At 41.8% G+C, this 12744-nt stretch overlaps 1 protein-coding gene across 1 annotated transcript in view; it reads left to right on the forward strand.

Moving 5' to 3' along the window:
• The first annotated feature begins 811 nt into the window (after positions 1-811).
• The window catches only part of CORO2A (coronin 2A), a 64712-nt gene continuing 52779 nt past the window's right edge, over positions 812-12744 (forward strand). Inside the window, exon 1 of the mRNA XM_088147481.1 lies at positions 812-1183. Coding sequence (XP_088003607.1) covers positions 1169-1183 — 15 coding nt within the window. The 5' untranslated portion in view covers positions 812-1168. The remainder of the gene's footprint in view (positions 1184-12744) is intronic.

The following is a 12744-nucleotide window of genomic DNA, read 5'->3' on the forward strand; positions in this document are numbered from 1 at the left end:
AGCCCGCCATTAGCCAGTTTTGCACGTAACTAGAATTCCTTCAGAGTCCTACAACATCACATAAGAAAACTCCTAGCTCTTATGGCTGGGAAAGACATTGCCTATACCCAGAGGAAATTCAGAATCCAGGACGAGTAACATTCAATGGCAGATTGGAATTCCACGGATTGCGCTTTTTTCCTCTTCATAATTAACCAGCCCAGAACTACTGAAGCAATGGCCTTGCCCAAGATTACAAATGGAGCAGGGTCTGGCCTGATTAGCGCTTGGATGGGAGACCACAAGGAAACCCTGGGGCTATTTTTAACAAGTTCTCCAAAGCAGGCAGTGGCCAACCATTGAGAGAGCGCTGCCAGAAGAACTGCATAGACATGCCCAGGAAGTCAACCGGAAGGCACTGTGGAGAACAGACTCTGAAAATTGCAAAATGTTCTGCATGTCTTTTATTTCTGTAACTTTAAAGACCGCAGCCACGCGTGCATGTGCGTGTGTGAACGTCTGTCATTATTAGCTGCAAAATTTGTTTTTAATTTATTTCTGGATGTATCCGCCCAGATTGTCCACACCAGCGCCTTTTCTAGAGAAGCTCGGTCCCCCTGCAGGGTCTGAATTTCTCCCAACCTGTCTCCCCCTCCGTCGGCCGCGATGCAGACGCCCTCTCCGTCCCAGCGCCTCGATCGCGCACAAAGGAGGGGAGGGGAGGGGAGGGGGGGGGAGTGGTGGCCTTTGGTTCCTTTCTCCTGTGGCTCCACCCCTCGCTTTCCCTCTAACTCCCAGCTCGCGTGTGTGTTCTGCAGTGACTTCGCAAGCGTGCGCCCTGCCTACCGAGCGTACTTGCTGCAAGCAGGCGGATCTTTCATATTAGGACGGGCGGTCTTTTTTTTTTTTTTTAAGCGGGTGGGAGATAACCAAAAGAACGATTCTTCCGTGATTTTTTTTTTAAAGTGGCGTCTTGCGATGCTTGCATATGAAGCTCTAAAGCTAGACGTGGTAATGAATGAACGGGATTCTTTGATCGTGTAGCAACACCTGTAAAGGGAGAGAAGGAGCGGAGGCGGAGGCGGAGGCGGAGGTGTGGTGCAGACGGGATCTGAGGTCTTTGCTGCAGAAAGACAAGACTGGTACCAGGCGGGCGCCCCAACATAAAACATTTAAAAATCCAGCCTGCATGACCGTGACGAAGGTAGGAAACCGTTGCAGAGGAGGAACTAAAACGACGAACCTGCTCTTGAATAATGTCAGAAGAATAAACTGCCAGGCGTTTTTGCGAGCCGTAAACAAGATCGGGCAATGTCACATCTCTGTTATAATACTGAATACTCTTGATGTACGGTAATAATTATAAGTCAGAGAAAGGTTCTGGCCTGGAACGGAATGATATTCGCGAGGTGGATAGACTGCATCATTCTGGAGCTGAAGGGCGGGGTAAAGAAAAATAATGAAGAAAAATCCTAGTCCTTGAATTACATATATTTGACAGTTATGCCCCCTGCAGCTATCACAAAAGTGTGGTCTCATTTGTAAGTAGATTCCCCACCCCAGCCTTTCTGGACTTAAGAGGCACAGTCTACCAGGAAGTTCTTGTATAAGAAATGTTTTCCTGGAAAAGAACGGCGTATTTTCTATTATAGTCTAGAAACATTAGATGCATTGATCTGTATCTGCATTCTTACAGATCTGACAAGAACAAGGGTTTATTTTTAAATATTCTTTTGATGTGTTTGGAGACTATTAATGTTTGCTTCCAGCATCAGGAAGTAAAGAGGATTGAGAACTAAATGGAGAAGGTCAGGGTTATAGTTTGTAGAGGTCTCAGGAGTTGGGTGGAGCAGGGAATTAAGTGTAGTTGGGCACTGCTGGCAGAGTTTGTTCGTTGCCTCTCAGACGGGTAGCGATCCTTTGCCTAGTTGCCTGTGGCAAGTAAGAATCTCCTCCAGGTCAGCAGCCAGTGAAAAATCCTTTCCTATTGGAAGTGCGTTCTCCTTTTTATTGAGCCTGTCATAATTTGGCAAAAAGGGGAATAGCTTTCATAGATTCATCTTGAACACTGAAATATTGGTTTATTTTCAGATTTTTAAAAAAAATAATACTAGCTGATGGGCAACCATGGGTCAGATGGTTCAGTGGTTAGGACAGCAAAATTAGATTTAATGCTGATACATTTTCCCATTTTAAATTTCCTTGTTAAATATATTTTTGCAAAATTAGGCACTTAACATTTATTTTATGGCTCACAGAGAAAACTTTCTCCCACCAAGTACCTTTTTGATGTCTTAGACTACATCTTGCATAATCTCAAACCAGCAAAGGTATGCTGGCTGGGAAGAGAGTTTGTTTATTACAGTTATTATATCCCAGCTTTCAGGACAACAATTTCCCCAAAGTGGCTTGCAAACCGTGTAAATAATTGTAAATGAAAATGCAATATTACTACTTCTCCTTCTCTTTCTCCTTCTTCCTTAAAAGCAGTTTGGCTCACATATTTGAAGGAGACCAGATGAAGGCTGGTCTAAATACAGCAATGGGATTTGTTCGAGGTATAGATAAAGCTGTTGACGAAAGCAGTAGAATGTGTTTATTGCTCTGCCTTTGCCCTGGGGTTTTCAAAGAACTGAGGAGGACGTGCAAAAGGAATGTTGATGTGACTTTGTCCTTGGCTCCAGTGAAGCTATGCTGAAGTGTGCAAAAGGATTGCTTTGGGGTGTGTGTGTTATAATGAGACTTTTGCTGAAACAAAGACTCATACGAATGATAATGTTTACATTCTGTAGATATGAAAAGTATTCTTGTGCTATGAGAAGCTTCTGGGTGTCAGGTAGTTGTTGCAAGAGAGACCTTGCCTAGAGTCTGTGGAAGTGACTGTTAATTGTCAAGTGTCAGTTACCAGCACTGGAAAACGTGATTTATCTGAAGCTTGAAATGATCACTTGGTCCCTGTTTCGCCCAGCATACTGGTTCCAGCACTGAGCAGACTCCTCCATGAAGCTCATAAGCAAGATATGAAGGCAGCAGCCATCCACTACATTTACCCTTGGCCGCCTCCTGCCATTAACTGGAGCTTTAGTAATGGATCTAACAAATGTTAATTTCTTTCTTTAAGACATACAATGTTCTCAACGCCTCTCTTTCCTTTCATATCCTATTTCCATAGTTTCATGGCACGTGATAACCACCCTGAGATCATGATACAGCCATCCGGTAAAGTCTTACTATAAAATTTAGGTCCTTACATCAAAGTATTTTGTTTATGATATTGAATCTTCACTTCTTGAGTTCCTACCCTCCTTGGTCATTCTTGGCTGGTTGCCTTTTCAAACCCCCAAATCATCTTTTCCAAACTCCCTGCTTCTTCGGCTCTTCTTTTGCCCAGTCTGTTGTCTACCCTGCTTCTTTCTGGATTTTGAGCAGTTGTTCTGATGACATCCATGGGCCCTTGGGGCTAGAGTAGCAGAGCTTCCTCTCTGTGACAGAAAGGTGGCTCAATCACTCACCCCCACTATTATCCTCATTCCTTGTACCTCTTCATATCCTCTCCTCCAGATATATTGGCCCTCAACCCCATGAGCCACAATCAGTAGGGCTTGGAGGACACCCCTTGGTAGAAGGCTTCAGTGCAGCTTATCCACATATGTCATAATCTATTCAAATGGTGTTTCTGGAAAATGCTCAGGATTGAGCTCCAGTAAGCCCCAAGGGAAAGGGTGTTCCATTGTTTCTGGGGTAGCTGTAGATAATACAGTTTTGCATGGTTACTTGATGTCTGCTTAGGGCAATTCCAGATGTTTGTTTTCCCAGTTATGATAGTTGCAGATCTGGACATAAGAGAAAGAAAAGAAAGAGATCTTACTATGAGGATTTAAAGTGAACTCTTACCAGATTTGTACAGTGGTTGCTGTCATGTCTGTGCTGAACTTGCTAATACTTTCAGTAAATCAGTAGATGTTTGGCTTGCTCACGGTCCACATTATTGGTTTGGTTAACAGCCAGATGTTGCTCTTGCCATGATCCCACCTTCCTCCAGAGATTTAGCAAAGAGGGAAAGGGGGGTAGGGAGGAATTCCCTGCTATCCTCAACATTTGAAATGGTAGAGCCCTGGAGATTTTCTGAAATCAGCCTGAATCAAGAAAAGTCCTGTTGCCTTTGGAAGTATAGATGAAAGATTGAATGGTATCTTAATTCATGCGCTTGCTAAGCTATCAGTGGCAAGTCAGATGTTATCAAAGCCACAAAAACAGTACCATATAACAGTACCATATAAACTGACTAACATTATTAAAAATATTTTTATTATACTCTTCATTTCACAGTGGCAGGGCAGTCTTTAAAAGATAGTTTAAAATCCTAGTGTGATGTTTAGTAAAAAAAAAAAAAAAAAAAGCATCAACTATAGCAATTAAAGGCAGAAAACATATCAAATATTCAACACACATCAACCAGCTCAACAAAGTAGCTTCAAGTGCCAAGGTTTGGATGTGGTACTAAAAAAAGGAAATAGAGTGTCAGCACGGATTGGGCGGTGTCTTCATAATCTGTGTGCCACAGTAGAGAAGCCACGGTCCCTTTTCATCTTTGGCCATATGAGTTGGAATTCTGAGAGTTGCAGTTCCAAGTCACCTGGAAAGTCCCAGTTTGGGGAAGTCTCCTCTAAAGTCTAATGGAACATCCTTTGGATAGTGAACTTGTACAAGCTGAAGACAAATAGATTCATGAACTTTGGTACAAAGTGATTGCTTCCTCACAGCTAGTTCCCATCTGGATCAGTTGTGTCTGGAAATCTGACCACACAGGTAGCCCATTTCACATGGTTCCCAATGACCGACAGGGAGAGGGGGAATGGAACAGGACACTGGCATCAAAAGTACCCACATGATCTGGGTGAGCCATGCCGTTGAAGCGGAATGGGATTATCATGACTTTTAAATGTATTTTAACTGATATCCCACCTTCCCCCAATACAGAGAATGTAATATGCCTAACAGGAATAAAATTCAGGTAAAGTACAGAATCGTATTTAAAATATAAACAAGAATCTGATAAAATGCAATTGAAAACCAGCTCAGAGATAATGTATAAAATACTACTTTGAACTCTCAAAGGTGGTGTAAGTCCTGTTACTATTTTTAATTATTCCTATGAATGAACATGTACTAGTATTTGATAGAATATTGGAATAATATCCAAGAATAACAAAACATTTTCATTTGCTACTGAACTGCCTTTTCTTGCAAATGTCAGTGAATAGATTTTGTGTGTTGACTTTTCAGCCCTTGGGGTGTAAGTGCAGAACTTTCCTGTTCATTAATTAGACAGAGTGATTTTCTTTAAATGGAGTTTCCAGATCATTCTGAAGCTCAAATTATCAAGTGGTTAATTATGAAATCACACTGTGCTGTCCTTTGGAAAGTTCAATGATGTTTACCAGAGAGAAACACTGGGACATAAAAATGTGATTAGATGTTATAGGAATGAGGATGGCTCTGCGAACAGCAGGCTTGGAGTATGCCCAACAAAAGTGAATTTCCAATTAATGGATCCTGAATATCAGGAACTGTTGTGATTTCTGAACATCTCCACCATTGGATCATTCTAGAGAGGAACAGTACAGAAAGTTCCCTGTTTTGTTTGAACAGCAAAGTTTTACTGAGCTCTGGTAGCTTTCTGTTTTCTTGATTGTTGTCTGGACTTCAGACTTGTTTCTTGGACTTTTTTGTCTTTTGGATTGACTTCCTTTTGGAGTCCTAGCTTTTGGCTTATACCATGACTCCTGGTTTATTACGGACGGTCTGTAGTCCAGCATTGTGGAACCACCATTGGAGCAAAAAATACAGAGGCTAAAAAGCAAAAACAAAAAGCTTGGCTCTTAGTTCTTATCTAATCTGGATAACTAATGGCTGATCTGGAAACTTCATACTGCCTGCCTGGTGCTCTTGTGCTTGAAGACTGTACAGTATATGTGTGTGTGTACAGAGTAATACAAAGACAGGCCGAATTCTCCAGGTTGGGCCCCAGTTTGTAAAAGTCCAGTTTCAGGCCTTGTAATCAAGCTTTGAAGTTAGATTTGTTCTATTTCAGTTCACAAAGGGCATCATGTAGTACAGAATTCCTGTTGAATTAAGGATCCTGCCCTTGATGAATAGCTGTGATGTAATGTTAATAAAAGGTAAAATAATACTTAAATTAATTTTTTGCTTCAGTGCATAAAATGATCATTATGTCAGTGGCAGCCAAGGAGAGGCTTTATACCATCTGTCCCCCAGTAGACTTCATTAGGGCTGGTTGGGAACTTTCCATCTTGTGGCTTTGATTAAAACACTGTAGGAGAGTAAAAAAGACACTGTGATCTTGTACTGGTTTACTGAATACTGGCTGGTGTGACATCTCACTGGCTTACTATTCTTGACTACGTAGATAGCTGGTTCTTACGATAGCTAGCCAGACATATGCTCTAATGGACTGAGTTTATTCTAGGTTGCTGCTTTACTAAAATTATTTGAAATGTATGTGGTAAGGAATTCTGGGAGTAGTAGTCCAAGCCTCTCTGTATAAGTACCGTATTGCATCCATAATACAGCATGGGTCTTGGATTGTGGAGACTTCAAGTAGAATTTGTCTATCAAGTAGATCCTGTTTATCTAGCTAATGAATTCTTCCGACAGTTCTGTCTTGACCAACGTGACCAGCAGCAGAACTTCACAGCTTCAGGGATCTTTCCTAACTAGGATAAAGGCAGAATATAAATCTAACAAATGAATACATAATTTGGAGTTACCAAGGATTGAACTGGGGAAGTAAAACATTTCCTTTACCTTTGTCACTAAGTGCTGCTTTTTCTCTTGACCCTGTCTGTCAAAAGTAAGGGACGGGATAACACATTATTACAGTATCTCAGGCTGGCCTTGGTTGTAAAGTTACTTATTATTAAGGAACATATCTGGTGCAAATTATATAGAATTGTATCCAATATTGGTTTTGCAAAACAAACTACTGCTTATAAAGATTGGAAATTCATTTTTGACAATTCCTGCTTCCTTGCTGAAATGTGGAAACAGTATAGGATATGGTAGGGAGGGTTATAGTAGTCATGGGAAAGCTAACAAATGAGAAACCTGGATTCCACACTGTGCTAAACCATGGTGTACTTTACTGGGACTTGTCACATATTTTCTGTTGACTGGCTTCATATCATACCCAACATGAACACCAAGCAAACCAAGCCAAAGATCAGCATCTCATATTAACCCAAGTCAGGTTTCAGGTATTGGTTAAATGCCATGATCGAGGATGGGAAATCTTGCTGTTCCAGATCTTATTAAATCCTAGCTCTCAGCAGATATAGCAAAAGGTGTTGGCTGGTTCAGATCAAAGATGCTAGAAATTGCAGTTTAACACATGGAATATAACATATTCACTGTAAAGCCACCATTAAAGATAAAGACCTTGACCTACATCCTCCTAACATTCTTTCCACTGTCTTGTAGTGACTACTGCCTATATTTTGTAGGTGTGAGTTGGAGGCTGATCATGTTGGAGAGGGTATTGTGCTTGTGGCTGAGGAACTTGTTACGTGATTTCATGTTTCATTACCTGTATCCCTGTCTATTAATCTGTACCAGCTCTAAGCACAGCTGGCTCTGTGGTAGACAAAGGAAAATGCCAACTCCCTGATTGTTGTTGTGATTGAAAAACCACTGCTGACATTGCCATTTCAAATCTCTCTTTTGTGGGCTGGGCCTATTGAGAAAATCTCAGGTTCTTGGTCAGCAATAACATGTTCACCTCCGTTGGGAAGATAGAAGAAGACCGAGGTGGAAGATCAAGAAAACAGTGAAAATAGGCAAGTCTAGAGTGGCTGTTTTTCTTTTTCTGAAAAAGAATTGATGTTCTTAATGGATTGAGTTATATGTCTGAGGTAATGAATGACGCGCTGTGCAGTATCTCCTATTTGGATTGATTTAATTATCATGGTGGAAATGGAGATGGAGACTTTGGCAATGATTTGCCCTCCTACCACTCCCTCACCACACTGTCTGATTTAATTATGGTCCTTCTGGAAAATGTATAACTCCAACTGTAAGAAACTAAAGTGAAACATGAATTAAAGCTCTTCCACTCTGCTACCATTTCCACTCGCCAGCCCCTCAGAGATGGTCACAGATTGTTTGCAAACCTAAAAAGACTGAGAACAAGGAGCAAAAAGTATTATTCCTCCTCTGAGCTGCCACTAAAAACTGTTTGTGCCCTCTTTCCCAATCTCTTCCCTTACTTCACATTCCATGGATTTGTCTAGTCTTATGCAAAAAAAAAAAAAAATCTAATCTAAGTGGTTCCTATAAGGGGGAGTTGAAAAAAGGGTCAAGTATGATGAGGCAACAGTTCATGGACGTTGAGAAATAGACCAGTTACACACTCCACGGAGCCACAGTTTTTCAGGAAAAAAAAAAAGTTTTACCAAGGCTTTAAATCCACCCCAGTTTCAGATACAGTGTGACTGAGCTAGAAGTAAATTAGTTTAGTTGCTGAATTCAACTGACAGTGTGGGGTTACAGAGGTCCAAAGCTGCTTTCAAAATGCTGCTGAGTTCTCATTTGGAAGTGCCTTGGGTTTGGACACTGATTTGTGATAACATAAGGTACATTTTAGATTTTTTTTTTTTTGGAATGATAAAATAAAAAGAAAATGAAGTTGCTGACATATTTATATGCCAGGTTTAGTACCAAAAGAACTGTTCGTAAGAAAAATGGGACAGCTTCAGTTAATTCTTTGGTGGCTTCTATTTCCAAATTAAGCCAGGTTTATTGAAAAACAGTTCTGTTTTGTTGAAAGGCAGGGTGGCCGGTTGGTAGTGGTTTTGCTTTGCTAGTCTCCTGGAATCTGCTTATCTGTGTTGCCTCCTCCCTCCATTCAGGACGCAGAGACAATGAAAGAGCTCAGATTCCTCTACGGTTTTTTTTCTTTCTTTGTACCTTCAAGTCAGGGTAGACTCCTGGCAGCTACCTGGAATAAGTCCCTGCAGTATTTCTTGGCTATATTTTCAGAAGTGACTTGCCCTTGCCCCCTTCCCAGGGCTGAGGGAGAGGGGCTGGCCCATGGTACCCCAGCTGGCTTCGTGCCTAAGGCGGGAGTAGAGCTCACGGTCTCCCGGTTTCTAGCCTGGCGCCTTCACCACCACACCAGACCGGCTCTTCTTTTATGAGTCTGGATCAGGATGAAGCTGATTGCAACAGGGATGCAAAGCATTTCGAGGCTTCTCCTGGGCTTCCTTACCATGGAAAATAACACAAATAATTAGAACAGTCCAATACCTTGATATCTTGACTGGAGAAATCAGGCCCCATTCTCTTCCCCTCATTGTGATTGATTGATTGATTGATTGATTTGCCAGTGCAAAGTAAAATGCAGCCCTGCAAGGGATAGCTAAATACGCAATGGCTGGTTTGCACAAGACACTGAATCTCAAATTGTTGCAGTTTTAAAAATAGATAAAACCCACAGGTTTTAAAATCCATGGGAGAAAGAAAACTTCTGTGTCAGCTGGAGCAAGAGATGTTACTCACGGTGCCTGGGAATCTTCCCAGTCATTAGACCAGGGATGTAGAACCTGTGGCTTTCTAGATCAGTGATTTTCAGTGATCCATGGATGTCTACCAGGTGATCCTCTCCCGTTCACTGCCAATCACTTGATTAGAACCCACTCACTACTTCAGCTCCCAATTTGCTACTTTTACCGCCAGTCAGTTAGTCAGACCAGAGTCCCCTTGCTGTCTCAGTCTCAGCCTCTCCCTGTTCATTACAAGTCAGCAGTTCATGAAATGGATCAGTGGCTGAAAACTGAATCATGAACCTTACAAGCAATATACAAATATCAGGATGAGTATTTAAATTCAGAAAATGTCAGAAATCAACAGCTCTTGAATACAGTTGACTGTGAGTCCACAGGTCCTGTCTTAAATGAAACTGTGATCTCGGACAAGCAGCTTCAGAAGAAACATGTAACTAGGAAATATGACAATGAATATCTAAAATTAAGATTTCATTAAGCAGGAATCAACTTGCCCATAGTTCCTTGGGGATTTCTACTGAAGGACATTCTTCACCAGGACATTTGTCCTAAGAATTTTTAGGATGGCATGAGGTGCATAAGATAATGTAAATGATATATAAATACTTAATTTGGGATTAGTTTTGGTATAGAATTGGTATTTTAAAAGGCCTTTTTAAAATGGAAGGAATGGGAAGACATTCCCAAATGCAACTATACTTATTGTCATATTTACTGAAAAAATGTGAAGACAAAACCATAGGGAGTGGGGTGCTTATATATTTGGTCCTCACATTTTTCAGACTTTTATTGGTCCATAACGGCAGAAAGTTTGAAAAACAGTTTTAGCTCTAGCTGAACAATACCCAACAGTTCTAGGCAGCAGGATGAACAATGCTGAAATTGTAGTATAATAAACTCTTGAAGACCACATATACCTTGCCTATACTCGTCTATTGATCACAGTTTCTTACCCAAAATTCCTTGAGGCTATTTTGTCTGCAGATGGAAGAAGCCGATAACTCAGTAATGCTCTTTGTTGACAAAGGCAATTATTCTGTCTCTGCCTCCCCCCCTCCCCCCAACTATATTCATCCATTTTCAGTGAATTTCTTCTCCACTGAGAATTACCAGAGCTGTGGCTGATGTGCATTTTATCTTATGCGTTTTGCAAGAAAACTTGTGTCAGCAACTCTGCTATTTTGTTAATAATTTGTTATTTCTTTTCTGACTTGCTCTCTATTATTTGGATGTGTTCTCTTATTTTTATTTCTGTTCATCCTGCTTTCCTTTGCTTGGTGGGATCATCACTTGGGAATTTAGGAGTCATCCAACAGTTGCATTCACATTACAGTAATGAGGACAGGCTTTGTGTCTCTGTGATAGCTGATGATGCTACAAGTCACTATAATCACTACTGGGGAAATGGCTTTTAGTCAGTAGGTTTATCATCACATCCACCAGCTGTGACCCAAAGATGCAGTGCTAACCATTTTTAAAGGGCGCGACCTTTGTTTCATCCCCAGCTTACAGCAGAAGCTTTAACTATTTCAGTTTTGAAGTAATGATTTCCCTCTTCTCCCAACACAAGTCTTTCTATGGACATGACTTAGAAGGCTTCATCAATGATGTTGGTGATGGCACGGTTAGGATGCTGTGGGCATGCCCCCTCCCCGCTGGGAATTCTCCTTCATCTCTGTTCAGCATTTTTTTTTTTTATCCCCAGAAATCCTTTATTGATTTGCCAGGTCTCCAGTTGCATGGATCAGCTCTCTATGTGCGGTTGATGACTTGGTGGGTAAAGAGCTGGATCCTTCCACCCCAGCTCTTGTTAGCCAGTCTGAAAAACAAGGGACAGACACTGAAGATATTTCCATTTCACTATCCTCAGGGCCTGCTAGTTTTTTTATACTACTTTTAAACATGGGTTTGGTGTTTTTTCAGAAGAATGGTAAACCTGTCTTTAAAAATAGCTCTAAAAACAGCTGAATGGCACGGGGAGAGCAGTTGCATGGTGAAGTGGGAAGATCTCTCACTGGGCTGAACAACCCCCTCTTGGTGCATGATGAAACAGCCTTCTCCATCTGATGATCCACAGGCACCTTTATCAGGCAGGCTCTGACCAGTGGCGGTTGTGGGAGGATATCTTATTGAAATAGAGAGCCTCTCCTGCCTTACCAGGCAGTGCCTACCATCCCATGGATCAGCTGCAAGACCACTGTGGAGCCCTGCTTTTCTGGGCAGCCCCCATCCACCCCATAGATCAGCTCTCTGAATACCAGGTTTTGACAGATAGCTAAACTTGGGGTCCAGCCATCTGTCAGAACTTGCCTCCTCCCCAGCTTGACCATATTTAAGGAAAGTGATTGATGGAAGTTTTCCTGCCAGCTAGCAGTCTTTGGTGGGGGGGGGGGAATGAAGCTTGGGGAGTCCATCAGTCACCAAATACCAAGTTCCTATGGTGCAATGTTTATTTCACTAGGAAGAGATCTAGATTTACCAGTATTTTTACAGCTGTTGAACAATATTGCAAAATAATTTTGACTGTTTTCAGATAGGATTGAGGCCTGGGGATAAGACAGAATGGCACTGGTTGCTCAGATGGATGACCTTCATTGGGATCTGGATGTGGGGAATGCAGCCTTTCTGATCTCGCTTGACTTCTCAGCAGCATTTGGTCCCATTAACCTTAATATCCTTCTGGATTGTTAGTAGAGATTCAGGATTACAGTGTTTGTACAGTCCTAAAGGAGCAGTGCAAAGGAGTCCTAAAGGAGCAAGGGAAGAGAGGTCAGCCCAATGTGCCCTTTGTTGTGGGGTCCTCTTCCCCCTACTTTTTAACATCTAAATGAGGTCTGTCAGTTTGGGGGGAACATGCTGATGATAACCAGTTTTACTTTGTCATCCAGGCCAGTCTAGAGATGCTATGGAAGTCTGGGCCCAAGTGCTTGGAGGTTGTGGGGGTCTGGATGGGAAGAAACAAGCTGAAATTGAACCCTAATAGGATCAAGGCACCTTTTGTCCAGAAGCCATCTGGCCACTTTGTCTGCTCTGGTTTTATCTTTGGATGATGAAACAAATCCTTGACTTGGGTGTTCTCCTGGACTCAAGGTTCTGTTATATTTGCAAGTGAAGGCTAAGTTTGAGGGGAGGTGTGTGTAGGGGTGCACTTTGAACAGCTCTGGATGGTGTGCCAGTTATGGCC

The sequence above is a fragment of the Python bivittatus genome, unplaced genomic scaffold (assembly GCF_059951505.1).
Source record: "Python bivittatus isolate LINGU-HERP-01145 unplaced genomic scaffold, Pbiv_v1 ctg000520_np1212, whole genome shotgun sequence".
NCBI lineage: Eukaryota > Metazoa > Chordata > Lepidosauria > Squamata > Pythonidae > Python > Python bivittatus.